This window comes from Pangasianodon hypophthalmus, chromosome 11 (genome assembly GCF_027358585.1).
Source record: "Pangasianodon hypophthalmus isolate fPanHyp1 chromosome 11, fPanHyp1.pri, whole genome shotgun sequence".
Classification (NCBI taxonomy): domain Eukaryota; kingdom Metazoa; phylum Chordata; class Actinopteri; order Siluriformes; family Pangasiidae; genus Pangasianodon; species Pangasianodon hypophthalmus.
In genome coordinates, this window is record NC_069720.1 from 27,379,568 (window position 1) to 27,403,693 (window position 24,126).

The 24,126-nt window shown below is 39.6% G+C and overlaps 1 protein-coding gene across 2 annotated transcripts in view; it reads left to right on the top strand.

Moving 5' to 3' along the window:
* syt7b (synaptotagmin VIIb) overlaps positions 1-24,126 on the top strand; it is a 96,421-nt gene that overhangs the window by 20,611 nt on the left and 51,684 nt on the right. Inside the window, exon 2 of one of the 2 annotated variants that reach the window (XM_026910876.3) lies at positions 20,386-20,516. In XM_026910876.3, the coding sequence (XP_026766677.1) occupies positions 20,386-20,516 (131 nt within the window). The remainder of the gene's footprint in view (positions 1-20,385; positions 20,517-24,126) is intronic. The other variant, XM_026910877.3, reaches the window with a different exon arrangement.

A 24,126-nucleotide genomic window follows, 5' to 3' on the forward strand; every position in this document is an offset into this window, starting at 1 on the left:
CTTCCCTTCTCTTCTCTCATCTTTTCTCCTCTCCTCTTCTCTGTCTGAGTGTATTTATTTATGAATGGTAGATTTTGAATTATTTAGATCAACTCCCAAACACACACACACACACACACACACTTACCCTTGACAGAATAAATGTTTAAAACACATTTATTTATTTATTTATTTATTTATTTATTTATTTCTTGACCTGATTATATGAATAACTTAATTAGTAGTTTATAAATGACGTAAGAAGCCATGGCCACTCTTGTAAAAAGTCACTGGAACGTATACGTCTCTAACGTACATCTTGTAGAACAGCGAAGCAATCTGCTGTTTGTTGTCTCCAGCATTTCTTCAAATGTCTACTTTTGTCCCTGTCTCTTTTTTAGCGGAAACATTTATGTAAGAACTCGCAGCAGGAGCCGATCCAACCGCTTTCTAAAAATATCACACGAGCCGCGTTCACGGTGTTGCGTTCCTCAGGCTGTAATAAACTGCCTCATCCACACGGCTGTAAATGAACACGGTATGTGCGAGCTATCTGTTCCCGGGTTTAACCTGGCACTAGCGCTGTGATGTGCGCTCCCGTTAGCTTGGTGAGAACATAACATGCTAAATACTATCCGCTAGCAGGGATTAGCATTGTCAGAGCGGGAGTAAACAAGATGAACAAAAGGTAAAGGAGTGAAATACAAGATTTCAGCATTAAACATTGCTGTGTGACACATTCTAATGACCTTACAACACTTATGGGACAAAAACTAAACTAGATGACACTAGTCACCAGTAGGGGGTGCTGATGTGATATTTTAGAGGCAGTATGAATATTATCAAAAAAAAAAAAAAAAACTATGGTGAGGTATTTATGCCAATTCTTGAATAATAATAATAATAATAATAATAATAATAAGGTCCTGTTTGTTGTTGAATGTGAAAAATACACACACTCTCATAGAAGTCGAAGTACTTCTCCAGTCTGATTGGATGACTGGAGTGTGTGTGTGTGTGTGTGTGTACTCCTGACGGCTCATTGGCTGTCAGGTCAGATGACAGTCAACGTGCAGATGTTTTATAGTAATGGAGGCTCTTCTAGTTCATCACTGTATGTCATCCATGCCTGAACAGCGACGCTTTACACTTTCCTTATTCCTTTTGCATCCCAGCACGGTTAAAAGTCGTGCTCACGAGCCGCGCAGTAGTGACTCCATGACTTCCGGATGCCAGTGTATAAAGTTCGCCCGCCTCGTAGCCACCCTCTCTGGCCATTTTATCATGTGCACTGAGCAGATTTCACGCTTTACAGTTAGTTACAGCTAGTTAGTAGACTAGAACTAGTAGAGAAGTAGAAACATATAGTTTTATTAAAACCTATATGCACAATGCCTCAGACACCAGCGTTAAGTGCAATCTTAAGCCGATAGCAAAAGTCTGATAGCTGACGAGAGGCAGACAGAAGGAAGAATAACGATGAACGGATGAGCGCTGAAATTGCACGTTTTCATTTTGTGGTTGTTAAAAATGCCTCAAGCCGGTGTGATGCAGCCTCAAGCCCTCAACATAGCTGTGTGAGGTGTCTCTTTCTAAATGGATTTGATCCCAGTGGATGATCTGGGCGCTTAATTGACTCTTAAGTCAAGTAGATACCAAGCACTAAAAGGAGAAGTTTCCTGCTCATGCATTATATAATTTTTTTTTCTTCACAGTAGCCTTTTGTTTTCCAATGCTGAGCATTAAACATGATATAGATTAAAAGCTGAAAGATGGAGAACAAAAAAACCTTAGCATTAAGAAGAACTGAATTACTTGATCAATGCAGTGAAATTATTTGCTTGATTCCAAAAAAATGTTGAAGCGTAGCAAACTGGAATCAAACTTCATAATCTTCCTTTCTTTCAGGTTTTAACGCCAGAATGATTCCATCACACAGCGTGTTTGTTATAGCAGCAGGTGGCAAAGCTCCGAGTATTAGATTAGCTCCGTACAATGTTAGGTGTTCCTCTGGCCTGTCTTACCCGTGCGAATCTAATGTACAGCATTGTTTTGGCAGCGGAAGCAAAAAATCAGATCAAACATCCCGAACTAACGTATATTTTTATGTCCCGTGGGATTTCCCTTGTATTTGGTTTATGCCAATTAATTTCTTAAAGTGACTGAATGAACAACATATATTTAGAAATAAGTTACAGGGTTATGTATGAGGAAAATATTGCGCAACGATTACCTTGAGCAGGATTACGAGATTACTTTCTTAAATAAGGATTCTGTCTTTAAAGACAGACAGCTGACCTAGGGTTAGCTAGTCTGTAGCTAGTCTGTAGCTAGTCTATGGTCCTATGAACTTCCTTCAGCTAATTCAAATGCACGTGATGTTTGTACAATATTTATACGTTTATCGTCTCTGCTACAGTATTTTTTCAAGTCAGATTAAATACTTTCTTGGGTCTGCTAGTACTAGTTGTGCTATGTTTTGAATGGCCGTTGAACTAGTTTTTTTCATGCAGAACTGGCAACCCTGAGTCCAGGTGGAATTCCAGATATAAGGATGTGTTACATTGGGGTTTAAAAAAAAAAAAAAAAAAACCCTGACATTTCATTCAACGCATCTCTTTCTAGTGCTTTCAGATGGCCGTATTTTGATAAGTAGAGAGTTGTGAGAGGCTTCTCCTGGTGCAGGGAGGAGTGTGAATAAAGCAGCATTCAGTGTGTTGCCAGGTTTGCAGATGCTCTGTGCATATCATTGGCAACAATGGTTCATATGCTTGTGCTTGGAAATGTGTTGGAACTGGGCAGCAGGACACTTAAAACAGGCTGGCGAAAGTAAAATAAAAAGAGTCTTCATTTAAAGCGTCCGTTTTAAAGAGTATTGGAATATAATTGTGTTGCGAGACATGACTAGTCCACGATAATAACAGCAGGAACACTTCAGGTCATATTATTGGCTTTAATGCAGCACGTTGTTCATATTCTTATCACGATTCAGTGATTTGTGTTCCGCCTTATCACTTTGACTTGCAGCGCGGGAATGTTTATCGTGCGCTCAGTAAATCGTCAGTATGCTAATTCAGTTTGCTCCATTAAAACCTGCTCCGAGCTGCGGAAGCTGTCGGGAATGTGGCGATGCTACTGGCCTGTGTTTGCACTTTGATGCACAATCAGGCTGTTTGTCCACACTGTTAGTCATGCTGGCGTTTTTGAGGCAATTTGCCGCCTTCATTATACAAATGAAATGTTTACCCATGGCTTCATCACTTATTGGAATTAGTATTTAATCACTGGGGTTTCCACCTTCCTGCTTTTAATGCACAGTTTGAATTTGCACCTAAAACCATAATGGAAAGCTTTGACTTTTCACTAAAACATGTTAAAATGTATATTTATATACATTCACATGGTCAGATTTTCCACATAATTTTATTCATAATTCTGACAACTACAAGCTGAAATATGTCGCTCTTTTGCACATATCTCAACCACAGTAAAGTTTTAAAGACTTGGATAAGCCCTCATTTCCGTTATCATGGTAGTAATATATCTTAGACAATGCTCATTTAGGCTGATTGAACATACAGTAAGCTCTTTTGCAGTACAGATGTGTTTTATTCCCTTGCATCTAAGTTTAAAGTGTAAAGAGAGACTACGCTCTGTAGTACACTTACATTAAAAATGTGACTGATGAAGCACTGTGTCGTAAAACATTGTGTAGTAAAATAGCATTTAAAAAGATGGCACTGAATCCGCTGCATGGCTGTAGGAGGCAGTGATTAGAGAGAAAGGAAGCGAATGTGCGGCTGTGGCTAAACACAGATAATCTGTAAGGAGCAGTTCTGCACGCTCGGCACTGGCGGGATGATCTCTCGACGCTGAAACAGCTGCACCATTCACAGCTTCCAGACAGTGTGCAGTGATATTCCCCGAAACAGAAAGCTGCAGTTGCTAGCATGCCAGTGAGGTTAATGTTGGTCTTGTAGCCATAATACATACAGCACAAAGCCTGAATAACTGCTCACTACATAAATGTCTACATAAAGTTTTCATGGAACAATCCCGAGTATTAGGCCACGCCCATTCCGCTGGTGTTTGAGGTGCGTTTATCACTTTTCGTTCATATGTTTCCGTTCAAACGTTGCTTAATACTCATTGTTTAATATAATACTCAGGTTTGTTAACATAAATCCAATCTGTTATATCTTATATTCTATTAGACTCTCAGACACAGCAGACACTGGGTTAGGAGTGTTTGAATAAATATATAGCATCACAAAAATTTCAGACAAATTTTATTTTTAAATTGCTTTCGTCGTAAGAAATTTCCATTCATGAAATTATTATTAATCTCAAGAACCAGAAAGAAACCTTTTAAATCTGAGTTTTTTTTCTTTTAATAAAAGCTGCAGCTTTAATGTATGCAGAAGAGGGTAGATAGCGCTTTCGTCTGAGTGAGTTACAGCAATTCAGAAAGATATTCCTATACACACACACGTCCATGTGTCTCATAAAGCCAATGAAAAACAGTGCGCAGTGTACACTGGTAAATATACAGAGCGTACAAAGTTATAATTTCATGTTTATTATAATTTCATGTTTACTCACCTGCCGTCTGAGCTCCTTAACTCGACCATTGTTTCCTCTGAAAGGCGCTCGGTGACTTGATTTCATGCTCGTCCTGTTTTCTCAGACTTCCGAGCGCTCATTATATTACAAGGCTGGAAGAAAGTGTTATTATTGTTGAGCATGCTTTTCCCTTTATTTCCCTCGGACGGATCAGATCACATTCGCCATGCTCGTCTGCTTTGCTGCTGAACGCTATAAGCATCACTGCGTACAATTCAGCTGGGGCTTGTTACGAATGCGTCTATGAGAAGACACTTGGCTTAATAACCCTCTAGGGCTGAACGTGCTACCACACACAGCTTCACTCCTGAGCTCAAAAACATTGTTTTTACATGCTCAGTGTCTCTTAGGTGGTTGATTTTGAGTAATTGGTTGGTGTTTGGGTTAAATTTATAAGACAGCACTGTTCATGCATTTCCTTTCAAATCACATATTTCACCAAACCATTATCACTGAATAGGTGAAGGACTGCTTTTAAAAATTTGAAGACTTACAATTGTTTGCAAGAATGAAAAAAAAAAGGACTGGGAAACTGGAAACTCGTAAGGCTAGGCACTTAATGCAGAAATGCATAACACAAAACAGGTGCAAACGTTTAGGCAACAAGCCAATGACAGAACAGGGGCGGAGACAAGGCTTTTTTTTTTCCCTCTAAAACATTTGTGTGTGTTTTTCACTTGAATGTTCTTAGTTGCTGTATCACACTATATCACTTATTTATTTTCATTTAAAAAAAGTTTTTCTTTTTAATAGTTGTGTGCATGAGTTGTCTGAAGTGTTGTTTCCTGCTTTTGTGTCACCTGGGACTGTGCTTTGGCTTTGTGTTGCACTGAGACTCAGATCGAGTCTTACTTCTGAACTTGTAGCTGGATAAAGATTGGGATTGTGTGTTTTATTCTCCTGTGGTTGAACCTTCTGAGCCCTGTCTTATGATGTGTTATGGTATTCCTATTACAGCTGACATGCTCACAGACACTGAGCTGCATCTCGTTTTTTGTTTTGGCCAAATCTATATTAACATTCTGAACAGAAGAATTTGCGTCTCTTGCTTTCTCTTTCCATTCGGAAACTCATTCTGCATTCTCTTGTCAAACAAGAGCCACTCTGACACTCGACTCTGAGCCAGCATCTCTCTCGCTCCTCCTTGCCCTCCATCATCTCTCTGACCTTAATTTTCTCGCTCGCACTCTCCCTTCCCCTCTTCACGTCTTCTCCATCTTGCCTTGCATCATTTCGTCCTCTTTCCCAGCCTGTACTCATCCAGAGAGTCTTCCACATATTATACCTCTTCCCATTGATTTCAGTTGCATTGACAACCACGCATACCGATGCATAAAATCCTCCTTCATATTTTCATATAACGTACTCTTACGTGGCAAGTTGTTAGTTATTTACACTGATGTAAGAAAGCTTTGCAGTTCTGAAAAGGCATAAATGTGTGATGCTTGGCTTGGGTGCACAGGTTTATTGGGTTATAGCACAAAATACAAAAAACAATCGATCTCTGCATGAAAAAAATAAACCCATAACCAGCCTGCATATCAATGCATTTTCTGACGGTTGCCAATAATTCCTTGGTGAACATAGCCTTAAGCTTGGATATAGATTCTGTTTTCATAGCACCAACCAGACGGAGTTCCTCCTGTCATACACAAGGCTTTCTATTACACAGATACCCCCATCAGAGTATGTGGTGTGACCTAGCAGAGCAAATCTCACGGCCATGAATACAAACCTAGTGCTTTGCAGAATGTCACAACATATATTGATACTTTAAATCAATGTATTAGCTTGAACAATATCCATTCCTATTTCACAAAGACAACAATGGTAAAAAAAAAAAAAGGAGAAAAGCAAATTCTACACCCTTCTCTATATTTCCTTTAGGGTTAAGTTGACAGGTTTGCTTTATGCTGCTGGATCTGGATCTGGAGATTATCCAGGGAACACTGGGTGCGTGGTGGATGGGACGCCAGAATCCAGAAGAAAGGCACATGGACACAGAACAGAGCTTCACACAGAGAGGAACCAGAGGTCAGGATCAAACCAGGGACCTTGGAGAAGTGTGCAGCTTGAGTGCTGTAATATTCTAGGGACGGACAGAATCACTTTTTTGCCTTTAATGCAATTTGGTCTCATTCCATGCACCATGGCAGGAGGCTACCTCGTGGTTGCTTTTACACTGATTAAAGCCCACAGGCTAGACCTGCCTCTCCACGTTACAAGGTGGAAGTGTAGCCTGAAAGCTGGAAGCTACACAAACTTCAATGTGGAAATACAGACTGATATAGCTGTGCTAATTTACAAAATTGTTTATTTCACAATGAGACTAGGTAGGGTGGAAAAGTTTCCAAACATGTCATAACATCGACTGATTTTTATAGTAGGGAATTGTTTTTTTTGTTATTTTTTTTTTAGCACTGAAGTGGATGAAGACAGCAAGACTGTATTTACATGGTAGTGTTTCAGGCGGGCAGGAGAGGAAACGCAAGATGGATATGCAGAAAAGTAAACAGGTCTGTGAACGAGCGGTCTGCAGCCGAGTGTAACAGGATCAGCGTCTCAGGATTGACGGAGGGGATGCGTCCTCCAGATCGAGACCGAGCCGTTTTTGCATTCGGGGTATAATTGGATTTTTGGCTAATGCTACTTTATTCTATTTGAAATGAGACAGGGGAATTGAAATCGAAGTTGAAATAGATATTGCATGTGTGTGTGAGTGTGTGAGTGTGTGTGTGTGTGTGTGTGTGTGTGAGTGTGAGTGTGTGAGAGAGTGACAGACAGACAGACAGAGAGAGAGAGAGGGAGGAAAGGAGCACAAGAGAGCAGTCAATAATTTTAATAAGTCATTTTTGAGCAGAGCAGCCAAGCCACAAATCAAAAGATAACAAGAAACATGTTTAATGTCTTTGTTTTTATTTGTTCAATCATCAATTTTTCCCCCCAACACTGTCTTTACCCGCCACTTCTGAAACCAACATGGACGAACATTTGAAAAAAAAGATTCATATCCATGTCAATTTCCCCTTTTTTTTTTTCCAGAGCTCATGTTACTTCTTGTGTTGGTCTTCTAGACAAGCAGTGATGTAAAATTATAACAATTATACAAGGTTATTTTATCCTGCAATAACATGAAAAGCCACGAGCACCACAATGGTGGGGCGGGCAGTTTTGCCGCCTTGCAGCTCTAGGGTCCAGCTTCAATAATGAGCTCGAGTTACTGTTTGTGTGGAGTGTTCTTATTATGTCTGTGTGGGTTTCCTCCATGGTCTCTGGTTTCCTCCCACCTTCAACAAAAAAAAAAACTTCTAGCACTAAACTGCTCCTAGGTGTGAATAAGTGTGAGAGAAGAAAACAAAGTGAGAGAGTGTGAATGAGTTCATTTGACATGAAGTTCATGGATGTATGTGTCTATAGTAGGGTTTCTATCTACATATTTCTGTGCAAAAAGCCTAAACAACACAACACAAATGCATGAAGATACGATAAACGGCCATATTGAAACCGATGATTAGACTCACTGCTCATAGCAAAGAATCAAACTTAATATCCATATGCTGAAAACACAGATTACCAGCGTGGCACATGTTGGTGCTAACCTGCTGTAAAGTGAATGGGTGGGTATATTGGGGGAGTGGTAGATTTTGAATATTTAACAATGCTAACTATATTAAAAAAAACTGAGGAAAATTTGAATTTTTTTAAATGTGACTGCTTACAGCTGGGCCACTTTTAACCATAGTACACTCATCAGAGATTGCCATAATTAACCCTTTATCTAATCAGATTGTTTATTGTCTTGGAGTTGAGAGCAATAAAGTCGTTAATATTGGGGAAAAAATGTTTCTATATTAGAATCAAGGCCATTTTGCCAGATCAAATCACATTAGCTTTATTGAATTTTGTTAGCAAAGAATTTTCTTCTTGCTCTTTACAACGTCTTCATTTGTTTGCATCAGGACATAACAGAGACGGAGAACGAAGCTTAGTTTACTAAATTAATACCGCTTTGACTTTAATACTCCTAGTATTCACCAGTAACATTAATAATATTATAAATAATCATCTTATCTTCCAAATTAGCAGGCAGAATCTACACGATTCCCTGCTGCTGCTTAAACCCAGCCAGTGTGGACTAAAGGTAACGTTTTAAGATAAATTTAGCTTAGCTACAGTAGTTTGTATTGTGATGATTTGAATACTAGACACAGGACGGAATGGACATTTATAAAATCGCATCAATAAAAACCTAACACCATTTAACAGCTATACCATGATCCATGACCCTTATTTTCTTCAGTTATTCAGCCTTGATAAACGTGATAATCTGTAATCTTTCTGTATGAGATTATCGTACGAAAATGTAGAATAACTCAGTGCGGTACTGTACCATTCATCATATTTTCCCCCCACTGTCGAAATTCTGATTAGATGCTAACACAAAGGCAACATATCCTCAGAAACCTGTCAGGATGAATCACTGGTGAATAAATAAATAAATAAAAGCCAAATAATTTGGTGCTGTTCACTTTGTCTCTGTCAAAAAAGTCGATGAGGCAAAAAAAAATCCCTCCCTGTGCTCTATTTCTTTCTTTCCTCATATAGACACACTGCTGATGACGCCGGCAGTAGATGCCAGACTGTTAGCCCTTCAGGGACTTAAACAAGCCCTGTTTAGACTTATACTGGTCTAAATAGGCCTCTGCTTGGAGGAACATTATGTGAATTTTCCTCTCATTTTTCCTCAGGAAGTAGGGCATCTCTTAACCTTACCACCTCTTACTCAGCAATGTTGTCGTTCTTCTCTCGGTAATGATCAAGCATCTCAAGCAAATCCTGATGGAAATCAGAGCTCTCTGGCTCAGGCATCCTTATGACTGCAGGTGTATATCTTAATATGCACGTTTTAGTATACAGTATGCCCAGAATACATTTATACAAAGCGAGTATTCTTGTTCAGTATGACTTGCTAATGGAGTGTTGTTAGGTGTTTGCATACTAGCAAACGCAGCAAGCTTCAGCAAACTCCACCAAGCCCTTCCTGTTCAAAGCCGTGTAGTCGGCCTAGTAGAAAGGCACCAACAAATACCTGCAATCCTTCAACACTAGGAAGCCTTGCCAGCTGCTACATCAGGTAAGAGGCTTCTATGTCACATAACAGAATTGTTATTGACAAGAATGATGGAAATCCTTCCAAGTGCCAAGGGTTCCTACTACAATGTTCACTGTATTTCTGTTCTCTGGAGATCAAGACTGACAAAGACAAAGTAACCCAGCTCATCTCATTGCTCAGCACGCAGGCACTTGAATGGGCTAATCCTGTTTGGATGAAAGTGGATGATCATGCATTTATATGATCAGGCAGTCATATGCACTCTCAAAACACTTCAAATGTGCATCAACGTCTTCAGGGGCCAACCATCACACCCACCTGTGTTTATCAACTGCCCCACTCCTGTGCTGTTATGAACATCACATGCCTAGTCAAGAAGGCAGAACAGAGGATGTTGCTTCTGAGGAAACTCAATGTATCTCAACCAATAATGGTCCAATATTACAGAGCCATCACTCACATTCTCCATCACACTCCTCTTCTGAGTCCAAAAAACTATTAGAATGACTAATCCACACTGCTGAGAAGATCACTGGATTCCATCTCACACCTATTTATGAACTGTTCACGACCAGGGAAAAGATACATGGCCAGAAAATTGCTAGTGACCCCACCCATCCGGGCAACCACCTGTTTCAGAAGCTATCAGGCATGCACTCCCGAACCATATGCACAAAGACAGCTTGTCACCACAGCTCCTTCTCATGTGCTATCAACATTATCAACCAAGACCTTTGACCTTTGACCAAATACGAATGTGGTGCAATGATCTGGAAAGTGCATCTTTCCATCTATGCATATGCTCTGTACTAATTCATCCAAACAATTCCAAATTCCCATCATGGTCCAGCATTCAGACAATGCCTTTCCTCTTGCAGTGTTCATCAACAATGGGGTGGCCAGGAACTCCATAGATACCAACACTGATAATCATTTCAGATTCCAATGTTCAAGCACTGGATAGAAAACCAATTGGCGAAAGGTTCATAACCCATCCAAACTGTGAGCTGTGCCTTCACACCAGCTACCTCTCCACAAGGAGATGATCTGCTTCCTGGTTATGAAATCCTGTAATAAGCCTAATTGTTCCCTGGCTTCAATGTTGCAACGTAAGAATTATCATGGACTGAATGAGAAACAGAGACAGTGAACCTGCTCACCTCACTGCCACTCGTCACAGAATCACCATAGCCTCCATGTCTAAAGACAACAACCGGACCAAGAACTTATGATTCCAAGTGCTTGTTCATACTAAATTACAGTTTCCTTTGTGTTATGATTCTAAAAGTTTAATAAGATACATTTTATAAATAAGTAGTGAATGAATTTAAACATGGTTTTGTTCCCATGGTCAAGCCAAAAGCCATTTTTTTTGAAGAATTCTGCCACAGTGACATCCGGAGGGTTTTCCCAAACCGCCACACAATAGGGACTCGGGAGGGAAATTGATGTCTGAGCATCAATGTCTCAAAAACATACACAAAGATGTTATTTAGTTCTAGCTCAATACTGTACAACTCCACTGTTATGAGGCTAATAGAGAAGCAGACAGGGAGACACTTGTGCAGTGCTTTTGTATGCTAAACGCCTAATAGAAAATATCTGAATATTTGATCACGTGCTACGTACAAATTACACGGTTAGTTTATGATGGCAAATACAAGCGTCGCAAGCTTCAGGAGTCACTACACAGGAAAATCAGTTAATCATTTGTATTGAATGCTGAATAAAACATTGAGTCTAACCTGCTGCATCTGAGTCAAGGTCACAATGCTTTTAAGCCAGGCCTTTGCTTGCGTTAGCTATTGTGCAGTGGAGGGATTTAAAACATAAATTTTGCATACTGGTTTCGTGTCTGTGCGCTGTCCATCTTCATCAGCGAGGTAAGAAAGAAAAATATGACCTTTATGTTCTTTAGCTGTGCCCTTGCCTCTGGAGCATGCACAATTTGATTCGCCAAAAATACGACATCAGGTTAGAGTTGTGCTGTAGTACATAAACTTCTGCTACCCAGTGCACCTTCATCGCTAACTGAGCGAGAGTAGTGAGGTACTGACTGAGCCATGGTTGGATAGACTGGCTAACGGAGCAGTGCTATGAATTAAGAATGGTCCAGTGATGTAGTGTTATCAAACGCTGGCCTGAGGGAAGTGCTAAAGACATCAGCAACATTCAGAGCACCTGACTGAATCATCTGAGATGGCAAATCCCTTCCTCCACACATCACGGCACAAAAAAAAAAAAGAAATGTATGAAATTAAATTGATGCTTTCCAACAAATATGCAATTTCTTTAATGATTCAGTGATCTCACAATAGCAATTACCTGCATTCTGTGCCCCTGCAATCAGAAAAGCCTAATGAAGAAGCCCTCGGGGAACCAGAGTCCAGAAGATTAGATTTAGAAATTGGAGGAAGGCAAAGCGACTGAACATTGTAATTGAACGTCTGAATGCCTTCCAGCAAGAGCCGAGCGCTGCCGTGTGCTTGGTTTTGTTCCAGGACCGCTAATGTTTACCAGCAGATGCATAGGACGTTCAGGAGAGTCAGTTTTAATCAAATGTCCTTCGTTATTGTTCGTGATTGTCTGCGAGGCTGAACTGCTTTGGAGACTATGTCAGGAATGTCTGTCTGAATGTTCTGACTCTTTTATGGTTTTTTTGCTATAAACATATTCAAAACTCAATACCTGAAAATGACAGAAGTGTCAGATAGAACCTCCTGAAGCAGCTGGTGAGGGTATATCAGTGTTTTCCTTTCGTTTACTCACGGATATGTGATTTATACTTAAACTGAAACGTACAGAGGAAGCGCCGTATCGCGTATTTACATGTCAAAATATATAATGTGCATATATAATGGAATCCATCATAAAAAAACCATATACCATGTCTAAAGTAATATTTTTTTAATTAAAAAGTTCATTTTAAATATAAAAACTAAAACAGATGACCTCGGGATAAGGATTTGTCTTAATTTCTAATCTAAAATGTGTCTAAATTCTGTTATACTGAATTTATTTTGTATGATATTCCCGAGAAAACAAGGGAAATGTTCAATTCTGGCTCAGATACAACACAAAATCAAGCGATTGCGTAAGCAGCCATTAGAAAATCTAAAGTATACCTTGGCATTGATTCTACAAAGCTATAGGAACTGTAGTGAAGCGATGAACACCATTCTTCTAAAAGTCTCTCACTCAGTCTCAGTAATGACGTTATCCTGGTCAGGGCCATGGTGAATCCGGATGCTATACTGGGAACGCTGGGATACGGGCATGAAGATGTCTATACTGCATCACACTGTTTACATATAAATATATGGGATAGCAAAGGACTTTTCTTGCCTTGCTTTCCAGTCCATATCATCGCTTATCAGTGAGAGGACCTGGATGATAAAGGACATTCCTTTAAGGCGGCTGAGCGATTGAGAGTGAAGATCCACTCACCGTGGCTTTTTTTTTTTTTTTTGACTCGGCTGCAAATAATCATGTCACTGATTTGTCATAAACCTGTCAGAGCTTTCTTGGCAGCAGCTGAAAAATGGACGATGAGAAATGACATGGAGCCATTTATCACACGCCACCGTCATGACCCGAGGATCGGAAAACTCGCTGGTCTGGGAATTTTAGCCTTTTGGGTCCGGTGGTAGTGTTCATGAAGACTCTATGACCTGTCGTAGTCTTTATGTAGAGTCAGTGTCCTGTAACTGTCTTTGACAAAATATAACAAATCCGACTGTTACTAATATTCAATTCAAATTTTTTTAGAATGTTAATAGTATTTAATTTCATTAGTAGCCATGAACTAGTCGCTAATAGTCATTAGGAATTAGACAGTAGTAATTTGGTTTTATTTTCACATGAAGGGAGTCTGAATATAATCATGGGGTATATTTTTTAATTACATACACACATCACATTGGTGTAAATATTATAGTTTTTTTTTTAACCACTATGTATTTTTTAATAGATGGAACAAAGAGAAAAAACATGTAATATCTTTTCTACCATCTCTTTTCCCTTTCTCGCTCGTTTCCTAGCACTGTAGTTCTTCAGTCCCACGTGTTGCTTGCGACCTTTGCGTTTTTAGCTCTTTAGTTTCTCTTTGAGAAGTAGCTAATGTATGCGCTATAATGCGATTATGAGCCTCAGGTCCAGTAATTCTTCAGGTTTTGCAGTCAGCCTGCCCATCCTGACTCCCTGTGTGTGTGTGTGTGTGTGTGTGTGTGTGTGTGTGTGTGTGTGTGTGTGTGAGAGAGAGCTGAAAGCACCTGATGAGCTGGAAGCAGGTGCAGCCGAAAATAAAAGCTGACTCCCTCATTTTCCTCTCATCTCTATTTATCTCCTCATTTCATTTTTGAATAACAGTTGGGTGGGAATAGTGTACGTACATTGCGCTCAAAGCTTTTGTCTCAGCACCTGTTGAAGGAAAAAGGTTAATCACATAACCTCTGGGATTATTACTGCTACTGAACGCTGTTTCAGGAGGCACTTTAGACTAGCTAATCCACGTATTGGGTTTAGGAGTGAGGAGGAAACCCACGCGGACTGTCCCAGCTCCAGCTTGGCCACACTCTCTGCTCACTGTATCTGTATCAGTGTGTAGCTTCTCATCTGTTCATTGTAATTACTCGTTATGTCTCATTAGTCAGTGTTTGTTGCCCCTTCCGATATCTGCCATATTTTCTGCAGCAATTATGCTACTATTTACCCTGTTACTATTTTTAAAAAAAATTTATTTCTAGTTTCTCATTTTCCTAATATATTTTTTTAGGTCCAAGACCAGACATGAATTCCTTTTCCTATAACAAAGAACTTACAAGGATCATGTTGGAGAATCTCTCCCACGCTGCTAATGTCCTGAAATCAATTTGACTATTTCACTCTCTCACTCCTGTTTGCTTTGTTTACACTCTCGCAGTCTCTCACGCTCTTTCTCTCTCTGATTGGCTGCGACTCCTGCCCAGCACTGTGTACCCAGACTTCTTTTGTGCCTGAAGTCGGTGTGTCTGGGCTGGTGTGTGATGTGTGCATACAAATTTCCCACAAATTCCGACCCGGCACCCCTGACACAGTACTGGCTGTGAATCACTATTACAGAATTACCTGAGTGACTCACAGCAGCTCAGGAACATCATATTACAGAGCACTTTTCTTCTCCTGACTCATTTTTAACAAAAGAAAAAAAAATCCCACGCACTGTAGGATGCCAAAAGTGGATGGCAAAATTGGAACGGAAAAATGCACCTTAATGAGCCACTAACTCCCATCTTTCTTCCTCTTTCTCCTCCACTCCTGCACCTCCATGATTCTCCCCACTTGGTGTGTTTTTCAGAGATTTCAAATACTGTGTTCTCGTTCCTCCTCTTCTTCTGTCAAGGAATCACTTCTGCTTCTTTCATCCTTGTCTCTGTTTCTCCCACAATTTTATATTATTCTCTTTTTTCCTCCCCTGGTAAAGCATGGGTATCATTCATTAAGTGTATGTCAGACCTTCTTTTTGAGTGCAAATGATCTGAAGATCTCAGTTTTTCACAACTCCACACATTTCATGTTACTGTACCTTTCTATTGAAAAAAATCAATTATGGTGTTTACTTTGATCTCATCAGAGGTTATTTTAAAAACAATTGATTTGAAACAGATTTATTTCAGCTTTGATTCACTATATCAGAATTCCAGTGGGTCAAAAAGTTTATATACACCAAGTTTACTGTCTCTAAACAATCTGGAAGATTCCAGAAATCTGATGTAATGACTTTTAAAAGCTTCTGATTGGCCAGTTGTAACAATAAGGCATTAATTGGGAGAGCACATGTGCCTGTATTTAAGGCTCTATCTTTAAAGTCAGTGCCTTTTTACACTTGATACCATGACAAAATCCAAACAACTCAACCAAGACCTCAGGAAACAACCTGTGGATCTACAGAAGTCTGATTCCTCCTTAGGAACAATTTCCAAACACCTGAAGGTACCACGAGCATCTTTACAGACAACTGTATGAGAATATAAAAATCTAGGGGCCACACAGACACTCCATCGTTCAGGAAGGAGGCAGAAATTAACCTGAGCTTTGAATGAACTTTGGTCCAAGTTGGAGGCATCAGGAACCAAAATATGAACCTCCACCATTAAGAGAGTCCTACATCACCATGGCCTGAAGGACTTGTGCAGGGAAGAAGCTCTTACTCCAAGACCAGTGTGAAGGTGATCAGCAGCCTTGTGGAGGAGTGCTCTCTGGTCAGATGAAACAAAAATGTAACTGTCGTTGATCTGTAATGATCAGCGCTGTGTACAGAGACTTTTAATCTGAAGAACACCATCCTTACTGTGAAGCACGGGGGTGGCAGCATCATGTTATGGAAAAGTGAGGATTATCTAGAAATACTGAAGAAACACATCAAGACATCAGCCAGAAAGTTAAACTTGGGCAGAGCAGGGTCTTCCAGCAGGACAATGATCCGTTGTAGTAAATAAAATATTAGCTATTAAAATGACCTCTTAACACAAAATCCCACCTACTGTGATTGATTGATTGTAGACGGTGAAAATGCAAACAAGGTTGTAAAGGTGGTTTTAATTTTGGCTGAGATGAAGTGAGAAGATAAGGAAGTGGAGGGATTGCTATTGATAGACGTACACCAGTTACACAAGATATTGCAAATGAAAAGTCATTTCTATTTTTATTTATGTTTGCCAGCTATTATATGTTGTTGTTGACAAAAATGCAATTACAATTGAATGCATGATTTAGCATTTACTAATTAGTTTTTTGTGTAAATTCCAAGAAAATGCTGCCACTAAGCAGAAAGAACTATGAAGAAGTTTTCAGGCTTTAATATCCAAAATGGCTTGTACTTGCAAAGTGGTAACCAAAGATCAGGACAGATACTTTGAGGAAATCATTTATCATTTAATAACTTTGGTCTGCCAAAAGACCAGTGATAATCAGGGTTCAGTGTGTGTGTGTGTGTGTGTGTGTGTGTGTGTGTGTGTTCAATTGCTAACAAACAATTCTAGATAATAATTACAGACATGTGATCAGGCATCTTAATCATGTAGTCCTTAATTTAATGTGGTAGTGTTTCACATTAGTTGGGCTGAGATTATTATTAACATATAATAAGATGCACTTTGGATGTCTTTATCATTATTTATTTATTTATTTATTTTTAACTTGAGGCAAAAAAAGATGTGTAGTTTATGCCACTGTGGTTGCCGGGGTTGTCTTATGTCTTATAAGCCTAAAATATATATATATATAAATTCCTATTAAGCTGGCAAAGATTTGAATGTAATAGTAGCCTAATATAGTGAGAACATGAACATATTGAGCTTTATTGTCATGAATATTTTAGTCCTGGTACGCACATTAATTTGCGATCACTGAATAAAATTTGTCTCAATTTAACAATATGGCTTCCACCCAGAGTAACTGGCTTAATCACATTAATTAGCAGGCCAGAAGGGCTCACCAGATCTCCAGTAAGGATTCAGCAGCTTATATTGTAGCGACAGCGCGAGACGTCATGAAGCGTAGGGAGGAATTGCACTGGAGAGGCCTTTCGAGAGAATGCTACAGTGGATAAACTGAGCACTCAGTCATCTGCTAGGGTTACAGCTCACTTTAAGTAGGTGGAGGTCATAAATTACTGGATTAATAAACATGCCATATAAAATTCGATCCCCGCGAGAGCTATTGTCTCTCCCATGATGAAGCTGTCTCCTGCAGGTCCCTCCTGGCTGTCTTTGGGCTCTCTGTGGCTTTCTTTACCTTGTCGAAAATATGACTTGGAGATTTTATGTCCAATGTTGTGATTATCAGCAACACAGCCGTCTTGGACACTTTCTTCCACTGCAGTACCATGTTACAAAGTCCAAAGTGAAATTGTACTGGAAAGCTGTAAGTGTATAAAAGTAGGCATACGGTATGTTTAATAACATGCTACTCGACTCAAAGTCGTCTATTTACATTTCTACTTGAGATAAAGTACCAAAGTACCTGCTTTTTACTGTACTTAAGAGTCTAATAAAGTAGTGAGGAATTTTTATTTTGGTATTTTGATGATCGTTTTCTGCCTGCAGACCAAAATAAGATGGTACGTGTCCATGTTCCTGTCACTATATGGCCAAAAGTCACACCCATATAACTATGACTAGAGCCCCATAGCATGATGCTGCCACCACCGTGCTTCACTGCGGATATGTTGTTCTTTGGGTGATAAGCTCTCTTGTTTTTGCGCCATGTAGTACTATATTTGTATGCAGCTTTGATGAATATTGGTCAATGTGTGTTTTGATATTCCAGCTAGCAAAACATTAAGGTACTGTAATCTACATTTAAAGCTCAATAAGTGACCTCCTCGTCAAGGTTACTTAAAATGAGCAAGGCTTCAAGTGTGCTGGTAAGTCAGCGCATAAATAAACATGGATATTGATTGGCCATGGCCACTTATGTTGTGTATTCAACCTGGATGATGATCAGCTTCCTTACAGAACCTTATACTTATATATATATATATATATATATATATATATATATATATATATATATATATATATATATATATATAAAATTTTTATTATTATTATTATTAATATTATTAAATGTGAGTAGAATGTGGACTTGGTCCAGATTTTTGACTTATTTTATTTAATAAATAAGAGCTTCTTTTCCTCTCGTATTCGTCTCTCAGCAAGTGAACAGTCAGTTCCCGAAGTTGATGTGTTGGAAGCAAGAAAAATTGGCAAGCGTAAGAATCTGAGCGACTTTGACAAGGGCCAAATTGTGACGGCTAGACGACTAGGTCAGAGCTGCCATGTCATGCATAAAGTTAACACCAGATTCTGGCAAGATGCATTACGAAAAAACGTGACATAATCTGTCAGACAGCGTATGTTACTGTCTAGCTAGCTTTAGCTACCATTTATTTAGCGTTAGCCAGCTATGGTAGCACACTTTTCAGTATTAGAAGCAAGTTTAATTAAAAATGCTGAGATATATCAACCCAGTCACTCACACACACACAAAGTTTGCGTGTTTAACTTATCTGCAGCACTGTCTTTACGTTGAAAATCAACATTCTGGCACAAGTATACGATGCATAGCAACGTATTGAATTTGTTTTTCATCGACATAATTTACCCAAGCTAACCCCTAAGATCGATATATAATAAAAAATTTTGACCCTTTTTGAAACATACAGTGTTTAGCGTTGCTCACTTCATACGCAAAGTTTTATTCGCATTTTGAAAATACCCCCGTTACCGTAATGTATTACCATGTGACTTGCAGCCTGATTGTGTTAGTAGAGAGAAGGAGAAGTTAGGCTTATTTCATTTTCTCTCTCTCTCTCTCTCTCTCTCTCTCTCTCTCTCTCTGTCTCTGAGAGCTGTCAACGACTCCCATCGTTCCCTTTTTTTTCCCCCCACAGCGTCTCTCCTCTCCCACCCTCTGGTTCCTTCCTCCACCCACCATAATTCACTCCATTCAGTGTGTTTTTCTGAAATAATGTATTCCCATTTCTCCACCTCCTCCTTTTTTTTCTTTCTTTTCCTTCTCTCAAGAAATGGCGAATTCTCCTTTCATGCCTGTCTCCTGTTTCTCCCACGTTATATATCATTCTCTCTTCTCTTCCTTCCTGATGAAATACAAATACACCTCATGTTTATCTGAGCTGCATCAGAAATCTGAAAGGAATCTCATTTCGAAATGAAAACATGTCTGGTTTAAGAGAGAGAGAGAGAAAGAGAGAGAGAGAGAGAAAGAGGAGGGGAATGAGTGTGCTTTTTTAGCTCCTGTAACAAAAACAGAACAGGTACAGAAGATGTTTATTGCACCTTTTCAAACGATCTGAATTGTATCTTGTGATTCACTTTTCTTACAGTCACTACTTCTGTATATATAAATACAGTTTTACCTTTTGACTGAAACAGGTATATATATGACACCTGCCTTTTTTCATTCATGAAATCTCACCTCAGTCTGTATGTATCATATTTTCCACACTATAAGACGTGATCTTGTTGGTTTTTTAACTGGAATATATACGGGCTGACAGGTGAAGTGAAGAACATTGATTATCTGCTTACAATGGCACCTATCAAGGGGTAGGATACAGTATATTAGGCAGCAAGTGAACAGTCAGTTCTTGAAGTTGATGTGCTGAAAGCAGGAAGAATGGGCAAGCGTAAGGGCCAGATTGTGATGGCTAGACGACTGGATCAGAGCATCTCCAAAACAGCAGGTCTTGTGAGGTGTTTCCTGTATGCAGTGGTTAGTACCTACCAAAAGTGGTCCAAGGAAGGGTCATGGCCGCCCAAGGCTCATTGATATGCACGGGGAGTGAAGGCCCGTCTGGTCCGATCCCACAGAAGAGCTACTGTAGCACAAACTGCTGAAAAAGTCAATGCTGGCTCTGATAGAAAGGTGAATACGCAACCTAAACTGTCTTATATACTGACCTCCAGGTTTTATCCGTCGCTTTTAGCATTAATCCCTGCAAAATAACGACTTCTTCAAAGATGATTAATACTTACCTGAACTGCAAAACTAGACAACACATGCTGATGTGCTGTTTTAGAGGCGGCCCAACTAGTAAAAATGAAAATTTTGGATGTAAATGATACAAAGACATGATATGTGCATTGATTTTGTCTCTCTCTCTCTAGGTTCCCTGTCGCTGGGCGTGTTCCTCGTGTCAGTCGGTCTAACTGTGTGTGTTGTGTGGCTCGTGGCACTCTGCGGCGTCTGTGGATGGTGCCAACGCAGACTGGTGAGTGATGTCACTTCCTGTTTCAAGGTAAATCCCAAATGAGTGGCAGCTATTTCAACACTGTTCCCTGAATTACATGTCTACTGAGTTAGCTAGCCTTGACTAGCTGTATAGGCTAGCTCCGTAAGCATTTGTTAGCGAGTTCCTTTTAACCACAGAACAGTTTCTGGTGGCAAGACAAGCAGATTTGTACGTGCTTCACCGAGGAATACTTCAGTATGTTATAATAATAATAATAATAAAAAAATAATCGGATACTTTTTTGTTGTTGTTGTTGTTGAACAGTACTGGTTTTAATTAAAGCTATTAAAATATATTCGTACATATACAAAGCAACGATCGACAACAAATAAATGAATCTGGGGACAGTTTACTACGTGGAAGTGGAAATAGTAGGTGTTTTTTTTTTTTTTTTTTTTGCACTTTTTGTTAATTTCATTAACAGTAATAAGCGGAATAGGGGGAAAAAATCACACTCGAGATGGATGATTAGCGAGGAGAGGAAATGAGAAAAGAGGAGAAGAAAAGAAAGGGGGAAAAAAAGAGAAGCAGACGGGTGGACTGTAGGTGGCTTAAATGAACACAGGCTTTAATTACATGCAGTAATTGGGCTCTGGTCCATATCCACACCCTGCAGGCTCCGAGCAGCTTCCTATTATTACAGAGAAGGATTACCCTATGCCGCCCCCTCCACCCCCTCTCTTCCTCTCTTCCTCTCGTCATTGCCTGATTGACTTCGCTGAGTGACAGGCAACCTTGTACTTTTAACCTATGACATCACTGCAATACTACATCACCTCCCGTTAGCTCTCTGCAGCACCTCGGGATTCGAGGAGGACATAAACAATGCTTTTGTCTAGCAGCGACAGAGTGGCTGAATCCTGATTTCTCCAAGTGACTGATGTTCTTGGGTCAACAAGAGCTTCAATTTAAAAGCGAATGAATCTAAGCTCCACCTTTGTCGCCTGTCGCTCGGTAAATCAGGACGTCCTGATACCAGATCATAGCACAGCATTCAACGAAAAAGTGGAGATATAATGAAGCTCCTCATGTAATACATCACATGACTCACTACTGGATCCTCTTGCTGTGAAAGTGTAGAGAGGTATTTTACCATATAAGATGCATTGGGATGCTATGGATACTAGGAGATGTGTGACAGTTCATTTTTACTAGTCAAACAATAATAATAGGAAGAAAAAACTCGACTATTCATCTTTTCCATTTTTTTTTTTTTACACAAAACCCGATTGCTATTTTTAGGCCGTTTTCTTCCTCACTCCCTTAACAGCCATACACAGGCTACAAATTACATTTCCTTCACCGCTTTTGTAGACTACACTGCAATAAATAAATCGGGGCAATGAACGCGCAAAGTAATAAATATGCGTATCATGTTACACTATTTAAGGACGCACCAATCCTCAGAACGCACCGGTGTGGAAGAGCTGGCGGCCGAGCACGCATCGCTTCTTTATAACATCGTGTTAATGTAGGAGGTGTTTTCATTTATTCCTTCAAAAATAATGAAATTAAATGTTTCTACATTTTAAAAAATCCTATAAAGAGCAGTAAACAGTCACTTATCACTTGGTCACTTTCAAACAGAACTGCGTACTGGTCGGTGTTGTAGTTATTGTACTGTCTTGTTCTGTCTTGTGCGTCCGCACGTTTGCACTTGTGCACTTTATGTTTAATTTATGTAGTCCCCGTAGTTCTGTGTCGTTCTGTGTTGTCTTATGTAGCACCTTGGTCCTGGAGAAACGTTTCGTTTCACTGTGTATTTGTATATGGCTGAAATGACAATAAACTCCACTTGACTTGACTTGAGTAATAAATGAAACAAAGTCAGTATTTAATGTGACGATCCTTCGCTTTAAATAAATAAAGCAGTATCTGAGGTGCAGTGTGTGCAGTTTTATAAGGAAATGAGCTGGAAGTGTTACTGAGCATCTTGCAGAAGCAGCCACAGTTCTTCTGGAGACTTTGACTGTCGACTCGCTTCTTATTTCTGCAGCGAAACCCAGCAGCCTTCATTATGTTTTTATCTGAAAAGTGTCTCTTATGGAATCTGCTGCTTTCTTTACTGACATACAAACATTTTTCTGGAACATTTCATTCTGTGCTGGAAAACTAATGTTTGGAATCTAAAATGGTTTTGTACTGAATCAATAATGTAGAAGTCAGAAAATAAACATCTATAACAAAGTTTGTACTAAAACTATATATATATATATATATATATATATATATATATATATATATGTATGTATAGAGAGAGAGAGAGAGAGAGAGAGAGAGACTAGCTGATTAATATATTCACTTCTCTCTCCTGTGGGAGTCTCAGTCTAGTCAACACAGTGACCAAAACAATTTCAGAAAAAAGCAGACAGTAAAGAAACGGCAGAAAGGCAGATGTTAAAAGCTGAGAAAAGTAGAATAAATATAAAAAATAAGTAGATATAATAAATAATAGTTATATAATAGTTACATAATAAAAATAAACAGATGTTCAACCCCTCATATAGGTGATATATAGCTAAATAAATACATTTGATAAATGATAAATTTGTGATAAATTTTAAAAAAGATGCCATCCTGTAGAGGATATGCGGCGCTCTGAAGGCAGCCGGCGTCTCTGTCTCACTGGTTAGACGGCTGGTCTCAAAGGGTTAAATCTTGACGGACAGGAAGAGGACAGACTGGGGGCTATGGCTGAGTGGGAATGCATGGTTTTCAGTGTCTCCAACAGAGAAAGCATCTGTGCTCGTCTCAGCTTTTTCTTCTCTATGCCTCCTTCTCTCTCTCTCTCTCTCTCTCTCTCTCTCTCTCTCGCTCTCGCTCCGTGTCTGACATGTTAATTCGCTGCCCTCTCTCGCTGTTCTCTCATTATTGCAAATTCTGTAAACCCATTCATCCGGTCATTTTCACGTCTCTCCGTCTCTCGTCCTCCTACTCTCTCTCCTTCTCTCCGCAGTCCGTCTCTCTCCCCCACCGTGTCTCCCCGCTGAGATTTCTTCTTCCATCCTCTCTCTCCTCTCTGCATTCCGCGATTTCTCCTGGCTTCTTAAGATGCTTAAGACTTTAGGACAGTGTTTAATCAGAAATAGTATACATCTGATAGAAAACTACAAGCCTCTCAAAAAGAAAAAGTCTGTGAGTCTGACAGTGTTTACTCATTTGCATTAACCCAAGGATATGATATTCATAGCTGTCTGTGGTGAATATTGCACAGACTTTATCGGACACTCACAGAATAAGAATTCGCACTGTATTTATTATTATTATTTTTTCTGAATAATAAGGTACTATAAGACCAACCCCACTGAAGATCAGTCAGTGTGCAGAAACCGTAGCGCATCCAAACCGTAGACCCACGATACATCCGCCATAGACACCGGCTGCCGGAAATAGTGTAAAAATGATGATAAATGAGTCGAACAGGGACAAGGTAAGAGTTGTGTGTTTGCTCCGTTCCAGCAGCAGCGTCTAAACACGTTTCCTGCCAAAAATGCAATCATGTCACAATCATCTGTCTGACAGAGAACTGATCCCACACTTCAGCACTTCTTATAGTGCAGCTCGGTTCAGTGTATGTCCCGTTGGTGTTGCCGTAGTACAGTGGCGTTGACTAATC